This window comes from Scomber japonicus, chromosome 2 (assembly GCF_027409825.1).
Source record: "Scomber japonicus isolate fScoJap1 chromosome 2, fScoJap1.pri, whole genome shotgun sequence".
NCBI classification, from domain to species: Eukaryota; Metazoa; Chordata; class Actinopteri; order Scombriformes; family Scombridae; genus Scomber; species Scomber japonicus.
Window position 1 is genome coordinate 5,283,557 of NC_070579.1, and position 15,583 is coordinate 5,299,139.

Here is a 15,583-nt window from a genome sequence, read left to right on the forward strand (position 1 = left end):
CACCAGCTTAAACTCCACTACTTTACAAGATTTATCAGTAATAATAATTGTTGTCTTGTGTCTGTGCAGGCTCACAGGACGCTCTACAACCAGGCCAACACAGAGACGCGTTACTTTGTGAAGAAGAAGACTCTGCTGGCGCTCAGTAAGCTGACGGCTCTGGCATCAAATCTGCCCGAGGACGAGCTCAACAAACAGGTCGAAGGTGAGAACACCAGCTGCTCCCGTTACTGACTGACGTTTGAATGCTTCCAAATCACAAGTAAATCTGAAAAATGTGACTTGATGAAGCTTTTCTTCACTTTTAATGGTGCTGAAAAATCATCAGAATATTTTGTGACCCAACTTTTCACCATCACTCCTCCGTCCAATCAGACATCGTGGAGCAGGAGCGCTTCCTGCTGCACCAGGAGACGCTGCCTCGACAGCTGCTGGAGGAGAAACAGCAGAACCCCGACACGATGCCCCTGCTCAGCGCTCACAACCTCATTCAGGTTAACAAACACACACAAACTCTACTTCACTACCATATCGTACTCTTAACACCAGCTCTCAAACAGTTTCACATCATTGACCCGAATTAGACCACTGATCCCATCGATGTGTTATAAGAGCTGGATACTGGACCAAAGACTTCACATTGTGATGTCACAGATTGTTAAATTACTTTTCTTGGCTCAAGGAAAGTTTAATAAACATAAAACCTCCATGTATCAATACTTTTATTGTCTCTTTTTCAATGGTGGTCTATGGGGAAAATATTGGCGCTTTTCCACCACACAGTTCCAGCACGACACGGCTCGGTTCCAGGAACGACCTTTTCCATTACAAAGAAATACCTACTCAACGTGGGCGGGGTTGTCATAGCAACGGCTCCGCGAAACTGCCGTGACTTCGTTTTATATGCGACACAAACACATCAACAATGGAGGACATGGAGGCGATGGTGTACTTGCTGCTGTATGTGGCTTTCTGTCACACACACTTCCTTCCTTTCCTTCCTTCCTTCCTTCCTTCCTTCCTTCCTTCCTGCTGCTGTATGTGTCTTTCTGTCACACACAAAGCAACTAAATTGAGCCGTATGGCTGTAACACTGTTGCTGGTATTTAAAAATGGCGGGTTTGATTCTTGTGTGGGACGGCTCATGACTCTTCCAGCGACAACTCTTCTGACCAATCAGAGGCCGGCAGTCTGATGACGTCACATTTAGTATCGGCTCGGCTCGCTTGGAACCTCGGCAGAGCAGGTACTAAAAAAGTAGCAGGTACCAGATACTATCCCTAGTGGACACGCAAAAAAATGAGTCGAGTCGTGCTGGAACTGTGTAGTGGAAAAGCGCCATATATGTTTTGGGCATCAGGGGGATTATTTTAGCTGCAATACCGCAACTGACCACTGCAAGGCTGAGTTGCAACACCTTTTCTATGTCACCTGCTCGCAGATGCCCAAACACAATGGGGACCCATTCATTGAAAAAAAACCCTCCATGGTATTGAAGGACAAAAACTTCACTTAGTACCGTTACAAGATTTCCTGTTCACACAGAAATCTCTGAAACCAGATAAAACAATTATAATACTGATGTGAATATTAACTTCCTCTCCACAGCTGTACGTCTGCGATGATAACAGGTTAGCCAACGAGTACGACTTCAAAAAGGCTCTGGATCTACTGGAGTACATCGACGAGGTAACTTCCTGTTTTCCTTGAGTGCAGGACTGATTGTGGTTCAAATCGTTGGGCTCGACAACTTATGTGGATTTTATTTGTGCTCACGTTGCAGGAAGACGTCGTGGACATCGACTCTCTGAAATGTGAGATCTTCGGCAAAGCGCTCAGGAGAGACGAGTAAGAAAATTCATCCTCACAATCCTGTAGAACAGGGATGCCAAACATGCGGCCCGTGGGCCAGAACCGGCCCGCAGAGAGGTCCACTTCGGCCCACTTTCCTTCCCTGTCTTTTTTTTCTTCCTTCCTTCATTCCATCTGTCCTTCCTTCCTTCCTGTCTTCTTCTCCTTCCTTCCTTCCACCCATCCTTCCTTCATTCCTTCCATCTTTCCATCCTTCCTTCCATCCTTCCTCCCTGTCTTCTTTTCCAATCTTTCCTTACTTCCTTCCTCACTTTTATTCTTTCCTTCCTTCCACCTGTCCTTTCTTCCTTCCCCTTATCTTTCCTTCTCACCTTCCTTCCTTTCTGCCTTCCTTCTTTTCCTTCCATCTTTTTAATGGTCCGGCCCACATGAGCTCAAATCGGGCTGTTTGTGGCCCTCGAATGAAAATGAGTTTGACACCCCTGCTGTAGAAGAAGAAAATGAGCAGGATAAATGTGCCACTGTTTGCTCATCGTCCCTGGACGGTGTTCGGACGTTGTTCGGACGTTGTCACTGATTGGTTTGACTTATTTTTGTGGTGTTGTTCCTCCCAGCTGGTCCTCTGCTGACGGCAGCGACGACCCTCTGGAAGCTGCCAAGGACAGCATCTTCGTCAAGATCCTCCTCAAACTCATACAAGAAGGTGAGTTCTGTTCATGAAACTGTCTCTAAATAAACCAAAGAATCATCGTGTCAAACTAGAGCCACAATTTAAATGATGGTGTCCTGTTGTTGAGAAAAGTAAAGATCTTGTTTTCCATAATAAGATTTATTATTTTACTTTTTACCACGAAAATAAGTTTGAGATCATGAGTCTTAATCAAATTGACCCGTCTGTTTTGACTGTTCCTTCCTTCCTTCCATCTGTGCTTCCTCTCTCCATCTCTCTTTCTTTCCTTCTTCTCTCTTTCCTCCCCCCTACCTTCCTCTTTCTTCTTCTCTCCTTCTTTCCTTCCTTACTTCTTTCCTCTGTCCTTCCTTCCTTCCTCCCTCCTACCTTCCTTCCTCCCTCCTTCCTACCTTCCTTCCTTACTTCTTTCCTCCATCCTTCCTACCTTCCTTCCTTACTTCTTTCCTCCATCCTTCCTTCCTCCCTTCCTTATTTCCTTTCCTCCCTTCCGTCCTCCATCCCCCTTTCTTCCTTCTGTCGTTTCTTCCTCCCTGCCTTCTTTCCTTTATTCCCTTCCTCCCTTCCTTTCTTGACTTGAACACAACAGGAGGGTTAAAGAAAAATAGATGAAGTTACGCATTAATAAAACTACAAAAATAAATGAATGTAAGATAACAAATAAAGTTGGAGTTGCTAAATCAAAATGATACTCATGAGGTTGAGAAGTTATGATAATAGTATAAGACTTCATATCTCAGTAAGTGAAATTTACAAGTTAACCATCTTGTCGTCCTCCCGGCTCAAATTGACTCATCTGTTTTGACTGTTCCTTCCTTCCAGCTGTGCTTCCTCTCTCCTTCTCTCTTTCTTTCCTTCTTCTCTCTTTCCTCCCTTCTTTCCTTCCATCTCCCTTTCTTCCTTCCTTCCTTGTGTCCTTCCTCCCCCCTACCTTCCTCTCTTTCTTCTTCTCTCCTTCTTTCCTTCCTTACTTCTTTCCTCCGTCCTTCATTCCTTCTTTCCTCTTTCCTCTGTCCTTCTTTCCTTCCTTCGTCCCTCCCTCCTACCTTCCTTCCTCCCTCCCTCCAACCTTCTTTCCTTCCTCCCTCCCTCCTACCTTCCTTCCTTACTTCTTTCCTCCATCCTTCCTTTTCTCCCTTCCTTCCTTCCGTCCTCCATCCCCCTTTCTTCCTTCTGTCGTTCCTTCCTTTCTCTCTCCTTCATTCCTTCCTCCCTGCCTTCTTTCCTTTACTCCCTTCCTCCCTTCCTTTCTTGACTCAAACACAACAGGAGGGTTAATATCATGAAGTTATATTGTTACTAACTTTTCATGTTTTTGGTGGAAATGAACTTCCGTACATATCATATACAGAAATGTTCGAAATGTGTCTATGAAAGAAAGCATTTTTTCCCCCCAAATGACGAAATAAACTTTTTTTCTAGGTGTTCCTCTGCAGACGTACCTGCCGGAAGTCAAGGAGCTGCTGGACCTGGACGAGCTGAGCAGTTTGAAATCGAAGCCTTATTTTGAATTTGTTCTCCGAGCGAATTATGAACATTATCTTCAAGCACAGATGTAACCCCCACCCCGACCCTTTAATACCAGCTGCACTTCAGCTTTCCTTTGTATCCTAATAATTTTCATGAGTTGTTGAAGAGTTGAATTGTGTCCCTTTTTCTAAATAAATGTGTTAGTATTTCGGTACTTGGACTTGGTTATTGTTTAAAATAACAGAAGGAACACAATGATTTCAATCAGTCAATCTTTATTCGTATAGCACCAAATCACAATAAAAGTCCTCTAAAGCACTTTTCACATAGAGCAGGTCTAGACTGCACCCTTTAATTTAATTTAATTCACATTTGGTTTAAACCTCGAAGAAAATGTGCAAACAGTCTAGATTTCTAAGTCAGTTCAGTTAGTCTGTTATACTGCCATCTAGTGGCCGTTATGAAGTACTGTTTTAAAATAAGGTACAAAATGGTAAAAGATTATGAATGTGAGTTTTAAAAATCCATAATCTACAGGAGAGATGCAGATACAGATCTTCCATCCAGCATATTTCTGTTACTGGTATAAAACAAGATGCCAGTTGTGTAATTTTATTTTACATTAAATCCATAAAAGCCCCAACAGGACTGGAACCACAATTTTATGAATACTGAAGTCACACAAATCCATTATGTAAGATGTATTTAACTGGATAGATAGAGCACTAATCTAATTAATCATCCAAAGTGTTCTAATAAAAATATAAACATACTTACAATCAACATTTCTCTGCAGGAGCTTGATTTAAAATTCAGTTTTGTACATTTTGTGGCTCTGTGCCGTCTGATATCTCAGTCATCAGAACTAGAAAGTGACTGATACATGAGCCTGCACAGATTACCAGAAGCTGGCCTGCATTCGGCAGGACTTCCTCCTGTTGGGTGACGAAGGGCAGATGTTGGTTATTAATAGATTTGGACTCCTTGGCTGGCCGACTGCCCGCCTGACAGGGATCCTCCGCGATGATCCGCTTTCACAGCGTCAACTAAAAATAGTAAAGTAGGTTAGATTAGGGACAGGAGATGTAAGGAAACCGTTCCGCTCTGCTTTTAATTGGGTGAATGACATAACATCTCTTTTCTATGCAGGACAGTTTATATTGTACATTATAATACTATCCAGGGGTCTTATTACACTTCCAACTGAGCAAAACACTGCAGCCACATACTGAATGGATCAAATGTTAACACTGTGTTTTTAGCATGATTCATATACTCAAAGCTATTTTAAATCCTAGTTAAGATCCTTAATTTTCTAAGAACAAATGTATTATTATTAGGGCTGTCAAACGATTAATTTTTTTAATCATGTTTTGAATTGCATGTTTAAAATCCTGTTATTTTCCATTTGAAGGCAGTTTTAAGCCCATAATGTAAAGCATTTCTTACCAGAGTGTCTTAACTGGGAATCAATCACGGCTCTGCTGCGACTCCCACACTCCAAAATGGTCCTTTGGTGGAGCTGAGGCTGGCTTGGCTGCACCTGGGTGTTTAGCGTGGAGGTGCTAACTCAAACTCCACGTACTCCGGTGGTAGTTAAACTCCGTTTGACACAGGTTGCATTTTACTTTTGACTTGTCAACTGAAGCGTCTGGAAGTGTTTTAAAGTTAAACAAGCCGTTCAAAAGTCCAGTAGCTCTCTTACTTTCCATCAGCGCGGTAGGTTTACTGCAGGAGGCCACTTCAAAGCATAGCGCTACAGCTAGAGGAGCCGTCTACGGGGGAGTAGAAGGGACAAAAAGGCTTGCAACATTAAAATGCGATTTAAAAAATTAACGCGTTATGGATTGCATTAATCTAATCACGATTAACGCGTTAACGCTGACAGCCCTAATTATATTACATTGTCAGGTATTAATTAAACCATTTCTTGTGTCTAAATATTTCCCTCAACTCTAAAACGAAGAATACGTGAGGCTTGAATTTACCTAAGTATTTTAAAGTGGCGTAAAGGGAATAACTGGGTTCAAAAAGGTTAAATACTCAAACAAATCTAATGCAAAATGCAGTTATCTGATCACAGAGTGCAATAAAGATGAAAGAATAAATCCACTAATACTGACGCTATATTCAACTTGTAAAACACAGTCACGATAATATGAAATACGACAAATGCTCTGTGTTACTAAATAGTCATGACTGCATAATAATGTATTAACGTTTTATAATACTGCTTATAAATGTTAATTACATGTGTTTATAGTAAATTATAACCATGTACAGGTATGAGGTTTTACTGTTCTGGCCTTTTTTGTGAAATGTTGAGTAGTATTAACCTCAATCGTAACAATATCAAGGATAAATTCATCTTTTTACGGCCTCTTCAAATAGGTTGAAGGTTAAAGGATCAGGAACCAGAAAAGTTGAGATGTACAGCTGTGTTTAAATGATCTTTGACCTTCCTGTTGAAGACGGTGAGAAATTATTTTACGTAGAGGAATGGAATTAGCAAAAAGATGAGGATTCTGGATAGATTACAAGTATTTCAAATGTACTCATGTCTCTAAGTGGGAGGCTGTTTTGTCACCAAATGTTTGAGTTACCTCATCTTTCTCTTTGGAATGATGACTACAGTCTGCGGTCACAGTTTCAGATCATTTTCCTTTTAAAACTCTCCCGGCAGCCCCGTGAATCCCGACACCTCATCGGAGCTCAGTTAGCAGTTGGACAAACACAGACGGGGTCTATTGGCTCAGTTTTTGTCTCGCAGGAATTCTGCAGCTGTCCGGTGTGCTGGAGGTCCTGACCCTCTTGTTTTTAGAAACCGGAGCTCGGACGTCACTCAGCTGCTGTGTGGATGTTGTTGTTGGAGCCTCCAGCAGAGCAGCACAACCTCCCGGAAAGGCTGAAGAAATCTCAGGCTCCATCCACTTGCCTTTGTAGGCTTACTTACTTCAGCTCACGATAAGAACAATAATCTTTCATGTTTTGAAATTAAATACGTACGTTTATTGTCGCGTTAAATAAATCCTCTCAATACCGAACTTTGATTAACTAACAACAACATCTATAATTGAAAGGATGTGTCTGGTGATTTGATTTAACCCTGGAAGAAAATGTGCAGTCTAGATATCTGTCAGTTCAGTTAGTCTGTTATACTGCCATCTAGTGGCCTTTATGAAGTACTGTTTTAAAACAACAAGGTACAAAATGGTAAAAGATTATGAATATGAGTTTAAAAAATCTATAATCTACAGGAGAGATGCAGATACATATCTTCCATCCAGCATATTTCTGTTACTGGTATCAAACAAGATGCCAGTTGTGTTTTAAATCCACAAAAGCACCAACAGGACTGTAGCCACAATTTTAAAAATCTGTGGTAATGAGCTGGAATGAAGTTGGCTAAACGGGTCTAAAAGAGTTGGGTGAGCGGGTCGACAGTTACACAGTTAACAGGAAGGTTAAAAACATGTCAGTGAGTCACATCGTTGCCCTGAGTGACATGTTCCTTCAATATAAAGAGTTTAGTCATGTTAGTTTGTTTAGAAACTTTTCCGAAGACTAATAACAGTGATGATGTTTTCAGTCTCCAGAGAGTAGTTCTGTGTAAAACCAGACGCCACTGAGCATGTGCAGGAATGGGTTTCTGTTTACAGCTTCACTAACTTGTGCTCCATATCACAACCTCTGGACTTTGTAGTGGGGTTCTTTGAAATATCTAAAATGTAGTACTCACTAAGCCTGTCACAGTAATTACAGTATTGACTTATGGTACAATAACTTAATTATCATCATCATGTCTATATATCGATTTATCGTATAACACATGGGCATGACCTTTGACCTCAGTATTGCCACATTTCACATTAGCAGCTAAGAAGCTATTCATGTCACATTGGCTAAGTGAGCAGTGTCCTCCATTCCTCACTGTGACGTCCTGAATGGAGACTGTAGAAGAATTAAAAGTAAATAACTCAAACATAATGGCAGTCTGTGTTTTTACAGATCCAACCCCCACTTATATTATTATATTATGTTATTATCATTATATCAGTGGTATAAAATGATCTGAATGAGAAAATATATCGTCCAACAAAGTTATTATTATTATTGTGACAGCCAGGCCTAGTACTCAGTCTGCATTACACAGAACTGGAGACTGAGACAGAAATGTGATCACTGTTATTAGTTTTTGGAGCCATTTCTAAACAAAGTAACATGAACAAACTCTTTATAATGAAGATAAAGAAGAAACTCCAATGGGTCACCATTTTTACAACAATGAAGCTGCACATTTTAAACGAGTTCACATATAGTACAGCAGGCAGCGCTTCTTACACGAGTTTATGAACTGAAAAACAAACCCAAAACAGAAAGTTGTGAATGGGCGTGTTTGCTCTCTGTACTTTGTGTGTGTGATTCTGGTATTTCTTATGTTATGGGGACAAAAAGAAAACACCCTTATGTGAATCATTAAGTTGAAGTCTTGTTTAAAGTTAAGGTAAGTTCAGGGTCATGTAATGGTTAGGGATAGGCTGAGTGTCATGAGAAAAACAACAGAAAAAACGTCACATCCTTTTGATTTCCCAAGCAAAACAAAGTAACTGAAGGTAGTTTTAGTTCATTTTTTAAATGTTTTAAACTAACTTTCTTACATATAGCACCGGTAAGGTTAATAAAGTGTCCACAGATTGAATGTAAGTCAGTGTAAAGGTCCTTGAAGTGATGGAAGTGTGTGTATGTGTGTGTATGGTAGTAGTAGTAATGGTCGGTGCGTCTGTCTTGGTCTCGCTCCATACACGGGCTCGAGCGCTACGCTGCGGAGTCGCGCGGGGCTCCCTCTCCATATATGACCCGAGAGGCGCGCGAGCCTCCATATATGACCCGAGCGGCCGCGCGAGCCTCCACGCGGCGGTCCATATTTGGGACATTCCTTACAGCTGTCCGGGGGAGACGAGAGAGAAAAAAAGGAAAAGGAACCAGGCCGGGTGGTATGGAGGAGAAGGGGTATATAAGCACCCCGGTGTCAGCTGCTGTTACCCCCGCATTCAACTGGAGCCTGCAGCGGCTAAAGATCCTCATTGACAACCGGTGACAAGCAGAGGTAAGCGGCTTGGAGGGACGGGTTGAGCCGGGTGGATGGATGGATGAGAAGGGGAGAAAAGAGAGAGCTGGAATAACCTGAAGTTTGCTGAGCTGTTGTTAGTTTAATGAATTAGTGACACAGACTAAGTAACGGGAGCTGGCAGTGATCTGCAGCAGGCGCTTACCATCAACCGGTTTAGAGAAAGCAGCTTTTATTGTGACAGTTAGCTGGAACCGGCCCGCTGCATTCACGGACAATTGGACATACCGATGTTATAAACGAATTATTACATAAAGTTGTTTAAAAAGGCGAAAGAAAAACATTTTTGCGTCGTTATGGTAAGATTGGGTATACTATGTCTGCAATAGAGTAGGGTGGATTAGTGTAATATGGGACATTGACTACTGTGGGACATCTAAACTCCAGCGCATGTATCTCTTTCTCTATTAGATTATTGTCAAAGCTAGTTTAGTAGTAGGCTATATGCGTACTGTGTAACGTATATTGTTTAAAATTACACGTGAACATACAGGCTGCTAGTTTCTTAACCTCAAACTATGAGTATACACATTTCATAAAGCGTTGACAGAGAAGGCTGCTTTGTACAAATCAAAGTGTTTCTATGCCTAAAAAATAGTATCCCAGATTATAAAATCTACAAATTCTGAAATGATTTAGCATGAGGATATTAAATCAAATGTGCTTTCAATGTAAAGTGATGGAGGACAAAATCCACAGTGTGTCCACAGTCATTTGAGTTAGTCATATAACAGTCATATAACATGCAACGACCTTTATGTGTATGGATTCTATATTGTTCATGTATTTTTTTATGTAATGTCTTTAACATTTTAGATCGTTACTTACAACTAAAGATGTCGGAGTTTTTGAGGAGCACTTGAAGGCATCATTTCATTAATTAGTGTTACGGCGTTTCTGTTTGCTTCTCAGTAATTTATTACTTGTCAAAAGGCGAGTAAACAGTTCAGCTGATGAATGATCAGTAGTATCAGAGCTGTGAGAGGATAAACTGTGATTATTCTGTGTAAATATAACAAGGAGTAAATAATAGTCTATCTGCAGTATTTAATAACCAGAAGTTTATAAATCATATGTCACTTTGGTTGTAAGGAAACTCTGACCAACATTTCCACTATAATAAGACTATGACTTCCATATAATGTTTAAACTTCAAATTAAAAAGGTAGTTTTGGAATGAATAAGCACAGGTTTACAGTCCTATGTGGCTAAAAAGAAAATGTAACCCTGAAACAAATATATGTAATGTCAACAGAGCTACAGAGAGGAATTACCACAGCTCTGTACACCTTAACATCACACATCCACAGTCTGATTGTTCCTGACGTTACCTGAAGGCAGCTAAAGGATAAATTAAAGTGGAAAGCTATTTTTAACTTTTGATAAGCCTCCTTATCACACAGATGCCAACCTCATATCTGTGTTTTTCCAGTGTGTGAAGTGCTCTTGAGCCCCCCTACTGTACAGAAAACTCACTCACCACCTCTGACCTTCCTCCTCCAGAATCAGCAACCATGTGTGACGACGATGAGACCACCGCCCTCGTGTGCGACAACGGCTCCGGCCTGGTGAAAGCTGGATTCGCAGGAGACGACGCCCCCAGGGCCGTGTTCCCCTCCATCGTTGGCCGCCCCCGCCACCAGGTACATGAACCACTGATCTGTTATTTCAATCTCTTGTGTCTCTTAAATTTGATATATTTCTTTATTCTGTCCTACAATGATAGCTCCACTTACTGTAATAAATCAGCTTTTTATCATTGTTTATCTCTACCAAAGAGGATAAACTCACCTCTGCTCGCTCCTTAACATTTAGGTATTTGGTGTTAAGTTCCCCTCGTACCCCCAAAAGGAAGTAAATAGTTTATGACCTTATGACCTTTCCTCTACTGCCACCATCAGGCGAAAATGTGTTTAACCTCTTATACAAATTCCACTAGTCGTCAATTAACAATTAAAAAAACACTTGAGGAGATTATTAGGACTTTTTCCTTTGCATTAAATGAATGGAATGCTCCTCCTCTCAGGGTGTGATGGTCGGTATGGGTCAGAAGGACTCCTACGTGGGTGACGAGGCCCAGAGCAAGAGGGGTATCCTGACCCTCAAGTACCCCATCGAGCACGGTATCATCACCAACTGGGACGACATGGAGAAGATCTGGCACCACACCTTCTACAACGAGCTGCGCGTGGCCCCCGAGGAGCACCCCACCCTGCTGACAGAGGCCCCCCTCAACCCCAAAGCCAACAGAGAGAAGATGACCCAGATCATGTTTGAGACCTTCAACGTCCCAGCTATGTACGTGGCCATCCAGGCCGTGCTGTCCCTCTACGCCTCCGGTCGTACCACCGGTGAGTCTGCATCTGAACATTTAGAGCTTCTTTCTCAGGTCTCTTTAGAGCTTTATAATAATATCTACAATTACACAATATGAATTTGTCAGCAAACAGATTTTGTGCTTATACTGAGGTATCTTTTCCTGTTCCCGGGTGCTTATTGCAAACAGCAGGACTAGTTTATGGGGGTATTAGATTTACATGAATTTGCAATACTAGTTGTATCAGATATTAAATTACAGCAGAGTTTGTCCATATTGGCCATCTTTAGTTGCTTAAATCCAAACAAAATCTCAGTTCATAATACAAAACTGAGAAAAGTAAGAAAATAACTATTTTTGCTGTATAGTGACAGAAATAATAGACCAACCATCAGTATCAGGCCTAGAAAAAGCTAAAAAAAAAATACATACATGTTTAATTTGTTATTAACATGTATGTAGTTAATATTAGTAAGTAAAGTAATTCAGGTCAGTGTATGTTGTTTCAGCTCCTTAGATATGAGGATGTAGTGTTTGAGCACTGCATTGAGTTCTCTTGTTGTTTTTGTCTCTCAGGTATCGTCCTGGACTCTGGTGATGGTGTGACCCACAACGTGCCCATCTATGAGGGCTACGCTCTGCCTCACGCCATCATGCGTCTGGACCTGGCTGGTCGCGACCTTACCGACTACCTCATGAAGATCCTGACTGAGCGCGGCTACTCCTTCGTCACAACCGGTAAACACAAGTCCAGTTCATTTTAAAGTCCTTATCCAGACCTCTGTTGTTGTTTTTTGACCTATCACACACAAAGTCTGATCTTTACTATCTTACTTTCCAGCTGAGCGTGAGATTGTGCGCGACATCAAGGAGAAACTTTGCTACGTGGCTCTGGACTTTGAGAATGAGATGGCCACCGCTGCCTCCTCCTCTTCTCTGGAGAAGAGCTACGAGCTGCCCGACGGTCAGGTCATCACCATCGGCAACGAGCGTTTCCGCTGCCCTGAGACCCTCTTCCAGCCCTCCTTTATCGGTCTGTACCTTTTTGCTTTTGGAGGAAAATAACTAACATATTCTAAAAAAGCTACATATTGAAAAGTTGAATTTAGTTATGTGGCAATGAGTTTGAACTCTTCGTTAAGTCTCAACTCTCACACAACAGATTGATTTAAATCCAGATTGTGTCATCTATGTCTCTTTACATTTAGGTTATCTTTCAAGTAATATGCAACAAAACTGTAGACTTTCAGAAGTACTGTAAGATTTAAGACTGTAAACTCACCTGTTTGCTGTGTGCCTGAACAGGTATGGAGTCTGCTGGCATCCATGAAACCGCCTACAACAGCATCATGAAGTGTGACATCGACATCCGTAAGGACCTGTACGCCAACAACGTGCTGTCCGGTGGTACCACCATGTACCCGGGTATCGCTGACCGCATGCAGAAGGAGATCACAGCTCTGGCTCCTAGCACCATGAAGATCAAGGTACGACGACTTTCTGACGACTGAAACAAGAAGATAGAATATAAGACAAGGTTGAAATCTCCAGGTGACGTCATAAAAATAAAAATCAACCTTTTCTCCTTCTCTTCTGCAGATCATTGCCCCTCCTGAGCGTAAATACTCCGTCTGGATCGGCGGCTCTATCCTGGCCTCCCTCTCCACCTTCCAGCAGATGTGGATCAGCAAGCAGGAGTACGACGAGGCCGGTCCCAGCATCGTCCACCGCAAGTGCTTCTAAACACGACACCTCCACCTCCGCCGGCTCAGGATCCAAAGCAATAAGACGCCGCTGCCGTCCACGGACTCTGGAACAACATGCGGCGTCTAATCTGTACATAATGTTATTTATTCCTTCTTTTATGAATGCGATGCTCTGAATGTAAGTGATGTCCAGTCTGTGTGTGTGTGTGTGTGTGTTTGCAAGTGAGGAAAGGCAAGTGTTTGAGGTACGACACAATCCAACTCCGACCAACTGAGAGAGAGAAAATAAAATGCAAAAAAGACCAAAAAAGAAATGAGACAAAAAAGCAAATAAAAAACATTTAATTTTCACGAATGACTGATGTCTGTTATTTCTGATTCTGAGCTAATTCAGATCATACTTTAGATTGATAGAGATTTTTATATCTGAATACTTCTCCCACTTCTGATATACTGGCACAAAATAACAACCAATTTCATTAGAAACATATCAAAGACCTCTTCACTGCTCCACTTCTAAACCTGAGAGAGAAACCAGACTCATGATAAACATTATGAGGCTCTTAAAGCTTCCAGACAAACAAAGAGATCAAGTTCAAGTGTTAAAATAAATCCAGCAGCGTCTCTGTGCCAAACTAAACTGTCATGATTCACCAGCTGTAGCAGTAATATCATCTACACGCTGCTTACTGCCAACACTAGTCACATTATCTAAACTGTAAAGGCTCATACGCTTCAGTTTATTGTAGGAGGAAATATCCACAGCCAAGAGAAGAGAGGCATTTATAAAATAAATATACAATGTTTAGTCCTCAGACCTTCTTCAGGTGAATTTAGGAAGAAAGATTCCAGTCAGATTTAATCAACAGCTTGTCAGGTGAGACCACTTCCACCCCTCAGACCATCAGTACAGGAGACCCTCCCCTCTCCTGCCAAAAGTTCCACAGTACTTTACATTCAACCTCCACTGTTCTGTCCTGGCTTTTCATATTTCAATTTTACGCTCAGATCAATAATACGAAATGGAAAAACAGGTCACAGGACTGTCTTTGATTTTAGGCAAGGCAGCTTTACTTATACAGCGCATTTCATACCCAGAGGCAACTCAATGTGCTTTACATGAAAATAAACACTTGATAGTGAGAAATTAGAAACAAACAAAAAGTAAAAACATTGAATTTAAGGGGTGATTAACCTTTAATTTGATGCTGGTTTGATTTTTATCACATAAATTGTGCTAAAGCTGAGAAGGAGGGGTGGGTGTTCAGTGGACTCTGGTATGGAATTGTTGAAAAGTGTACCAACACATTTTTTCCTATCTCAGGATGAGGAGAAAAGTTGATAAAACTGGTCACCTCCCCTGGAATATACTGAGTCTAACAGTCAACAACTGACTTATAAAAACTTACAAATAAAGTTTGCATAAAAAAGGGGAGAGGAGAACTCTGAAGTGGCTTCATCTGTATTTATACTGTCAGTTATTCATAGTTCTATGAACCAATGTATTTCATTCTGAAGAGATTTTAAACTTTAACACAACTCTGAATTAATATTACTTTACTCTTATTATATACTTCAATGTTATGTTTATGGGAGCAAACAAGATACCTGAAAAGCCTGATTAGTAAAAAAAAAAAGGCCGAGTGTGATAAAGTTAGTGTTTCACATATTACTAAACTAATGGTGAATCAGAGGAAGCAGCTTTTTAGAGGATTGATGTGGCTCTTAAAAGAGCCGTTGTGGTTTAAGGAGAAGCAGACAGTTTAAGCTCTCTCTCCGCGGATACGGCGGGCCAGCTGGATGTCTTTGGGCATGATGGTGACCCTCTTGGCGTGGATGGCGCACAGGTTGGTGTCCTCGAACAGGCCGACCAGATAAGCCTCGCTGGCCTCCTGCAGAGCCATGACGGCGGAGCTCTGGAAGCGCAGATCGGTCTTGAAGTCCTGAGCGATTTCTCTGACCAGACGCTGGAAGGGCAGCTTGCGGATCAGCAGCTCGGTGGATTTCTGGTAACGACGGATCTCTCTGAGAGCCACGGTACCGGGCCTGTAACGATGAGGCTTCTTCACTCCGCCGGTGGCCGGGGCGCTCTTACGGGCAGCCTTGGTGGCCAGCTGCTTCCTGGGAGCTTTACCTCCGGTGGATTTACGAGCGGTCTGCTTAGTTCTTGCCATTGCTTCTCGTTTCTCTGATCAGGAGAAAATAGTGTTGAAAAGCGGGGAAACGCTGCTCTTAAAGTGTCGGAGCTGCTGCGGAACTGTGACGCTGCTTCAGACCTCCGGGTCCTGATTGGTGAGCGGCTCCTCCTGCAGCTCAGCCCCGCCTGCAGGAGCCTGATCCCCGCTGCTTATTGGACAAAACTCCGTTGAAAAAGTGCGCCAAAGAGAGTTGCTCCCCCTCTGCTGCAAGCCTCTTTTGTGAGGGAGGGACATCAGCCCCTCCCGCCTGCTCCGTGGACATAT

The 15,583-nt window shown here is 42.1% G+C and overlaps 3 protein-coding genes across 3 annotated transcripts in view; 2 read left to right on the forward strand and 1 right to left on the reverse strand.

Annotated features, from left to right (window-relative positions):
• Window positions 1–4,063, forward strand: part of nup133 (nucleoporin 133) — a 22,504-nt gene extending 18,441 nt beyond the window's left edge. Inside the window, exons 20-25 of the mRNA XM_053331874.1 lie at window positions 70–205; window positions 376–494; window positions 1,609–1,689; window positions 1,784–1,848; window positions 2,427–2,515; window positions 3,923–4,063. Of these exons, the coding sequence (XP_053187849.1) occupies window positions 70–205; window positions 376–494; window positions 1,609–1,689; window positions 1,784–1,848; window positions 2,427–2,515; window positions 3,923–4,059 (627 nt within the window). The 3' untranslated portion in view covers window positions 4,060–4,063. The remainder of the gene's footprint in view (window positions 1–69; window positions 206–375; window positions 495–1,608; window positions 1,690–1,783; window positions 1,849–2,426; window positions 2,516–3,922) is intronic.
• A 6,549-nt stretch (window positions 4,064–10,612) lies between these two features.
• Window positions 10,613–13,331, forward strand: acta1a (actin alpha 1, skeletal muscle a). The gene is made up of 6 exons (XM_053340356.1): window positions 10,613–10,741; window positions 11,125–11,449; window positions 11,992–12,153; window positions 12,257–12,448; window positions 12,721–12,902; window positions 13,015–13,331. Exons 1-6 carry the CDS (start codon window positions 10,613–10,615, stop codon window positions 13,156–13,158), a joined length of 1,134 nt encoding a protein of 377 aa, XP_053196331.1. The 3' UTR covers window positions 13,159–13,331.
• A 1,553-nt stretch (window positions 13,332–14,884) lies between these two features.
• Window positions 14,885–15,480, reverse strand: LOC128380533 (histone H3). The gene has a single exon (XM_053340392.1). It carries the CDS (start codon window positions 15,293–15,295, stop codon window positions 14,885–14,887), a length of 411 nt encoding a protein of 136 aa, XP_053196367.1. The 5' UTR covers window positions 15,296–15,480.
• Between the last annotated feature and the right edge of the window lie 103 nt (window positions 15,481–15,583).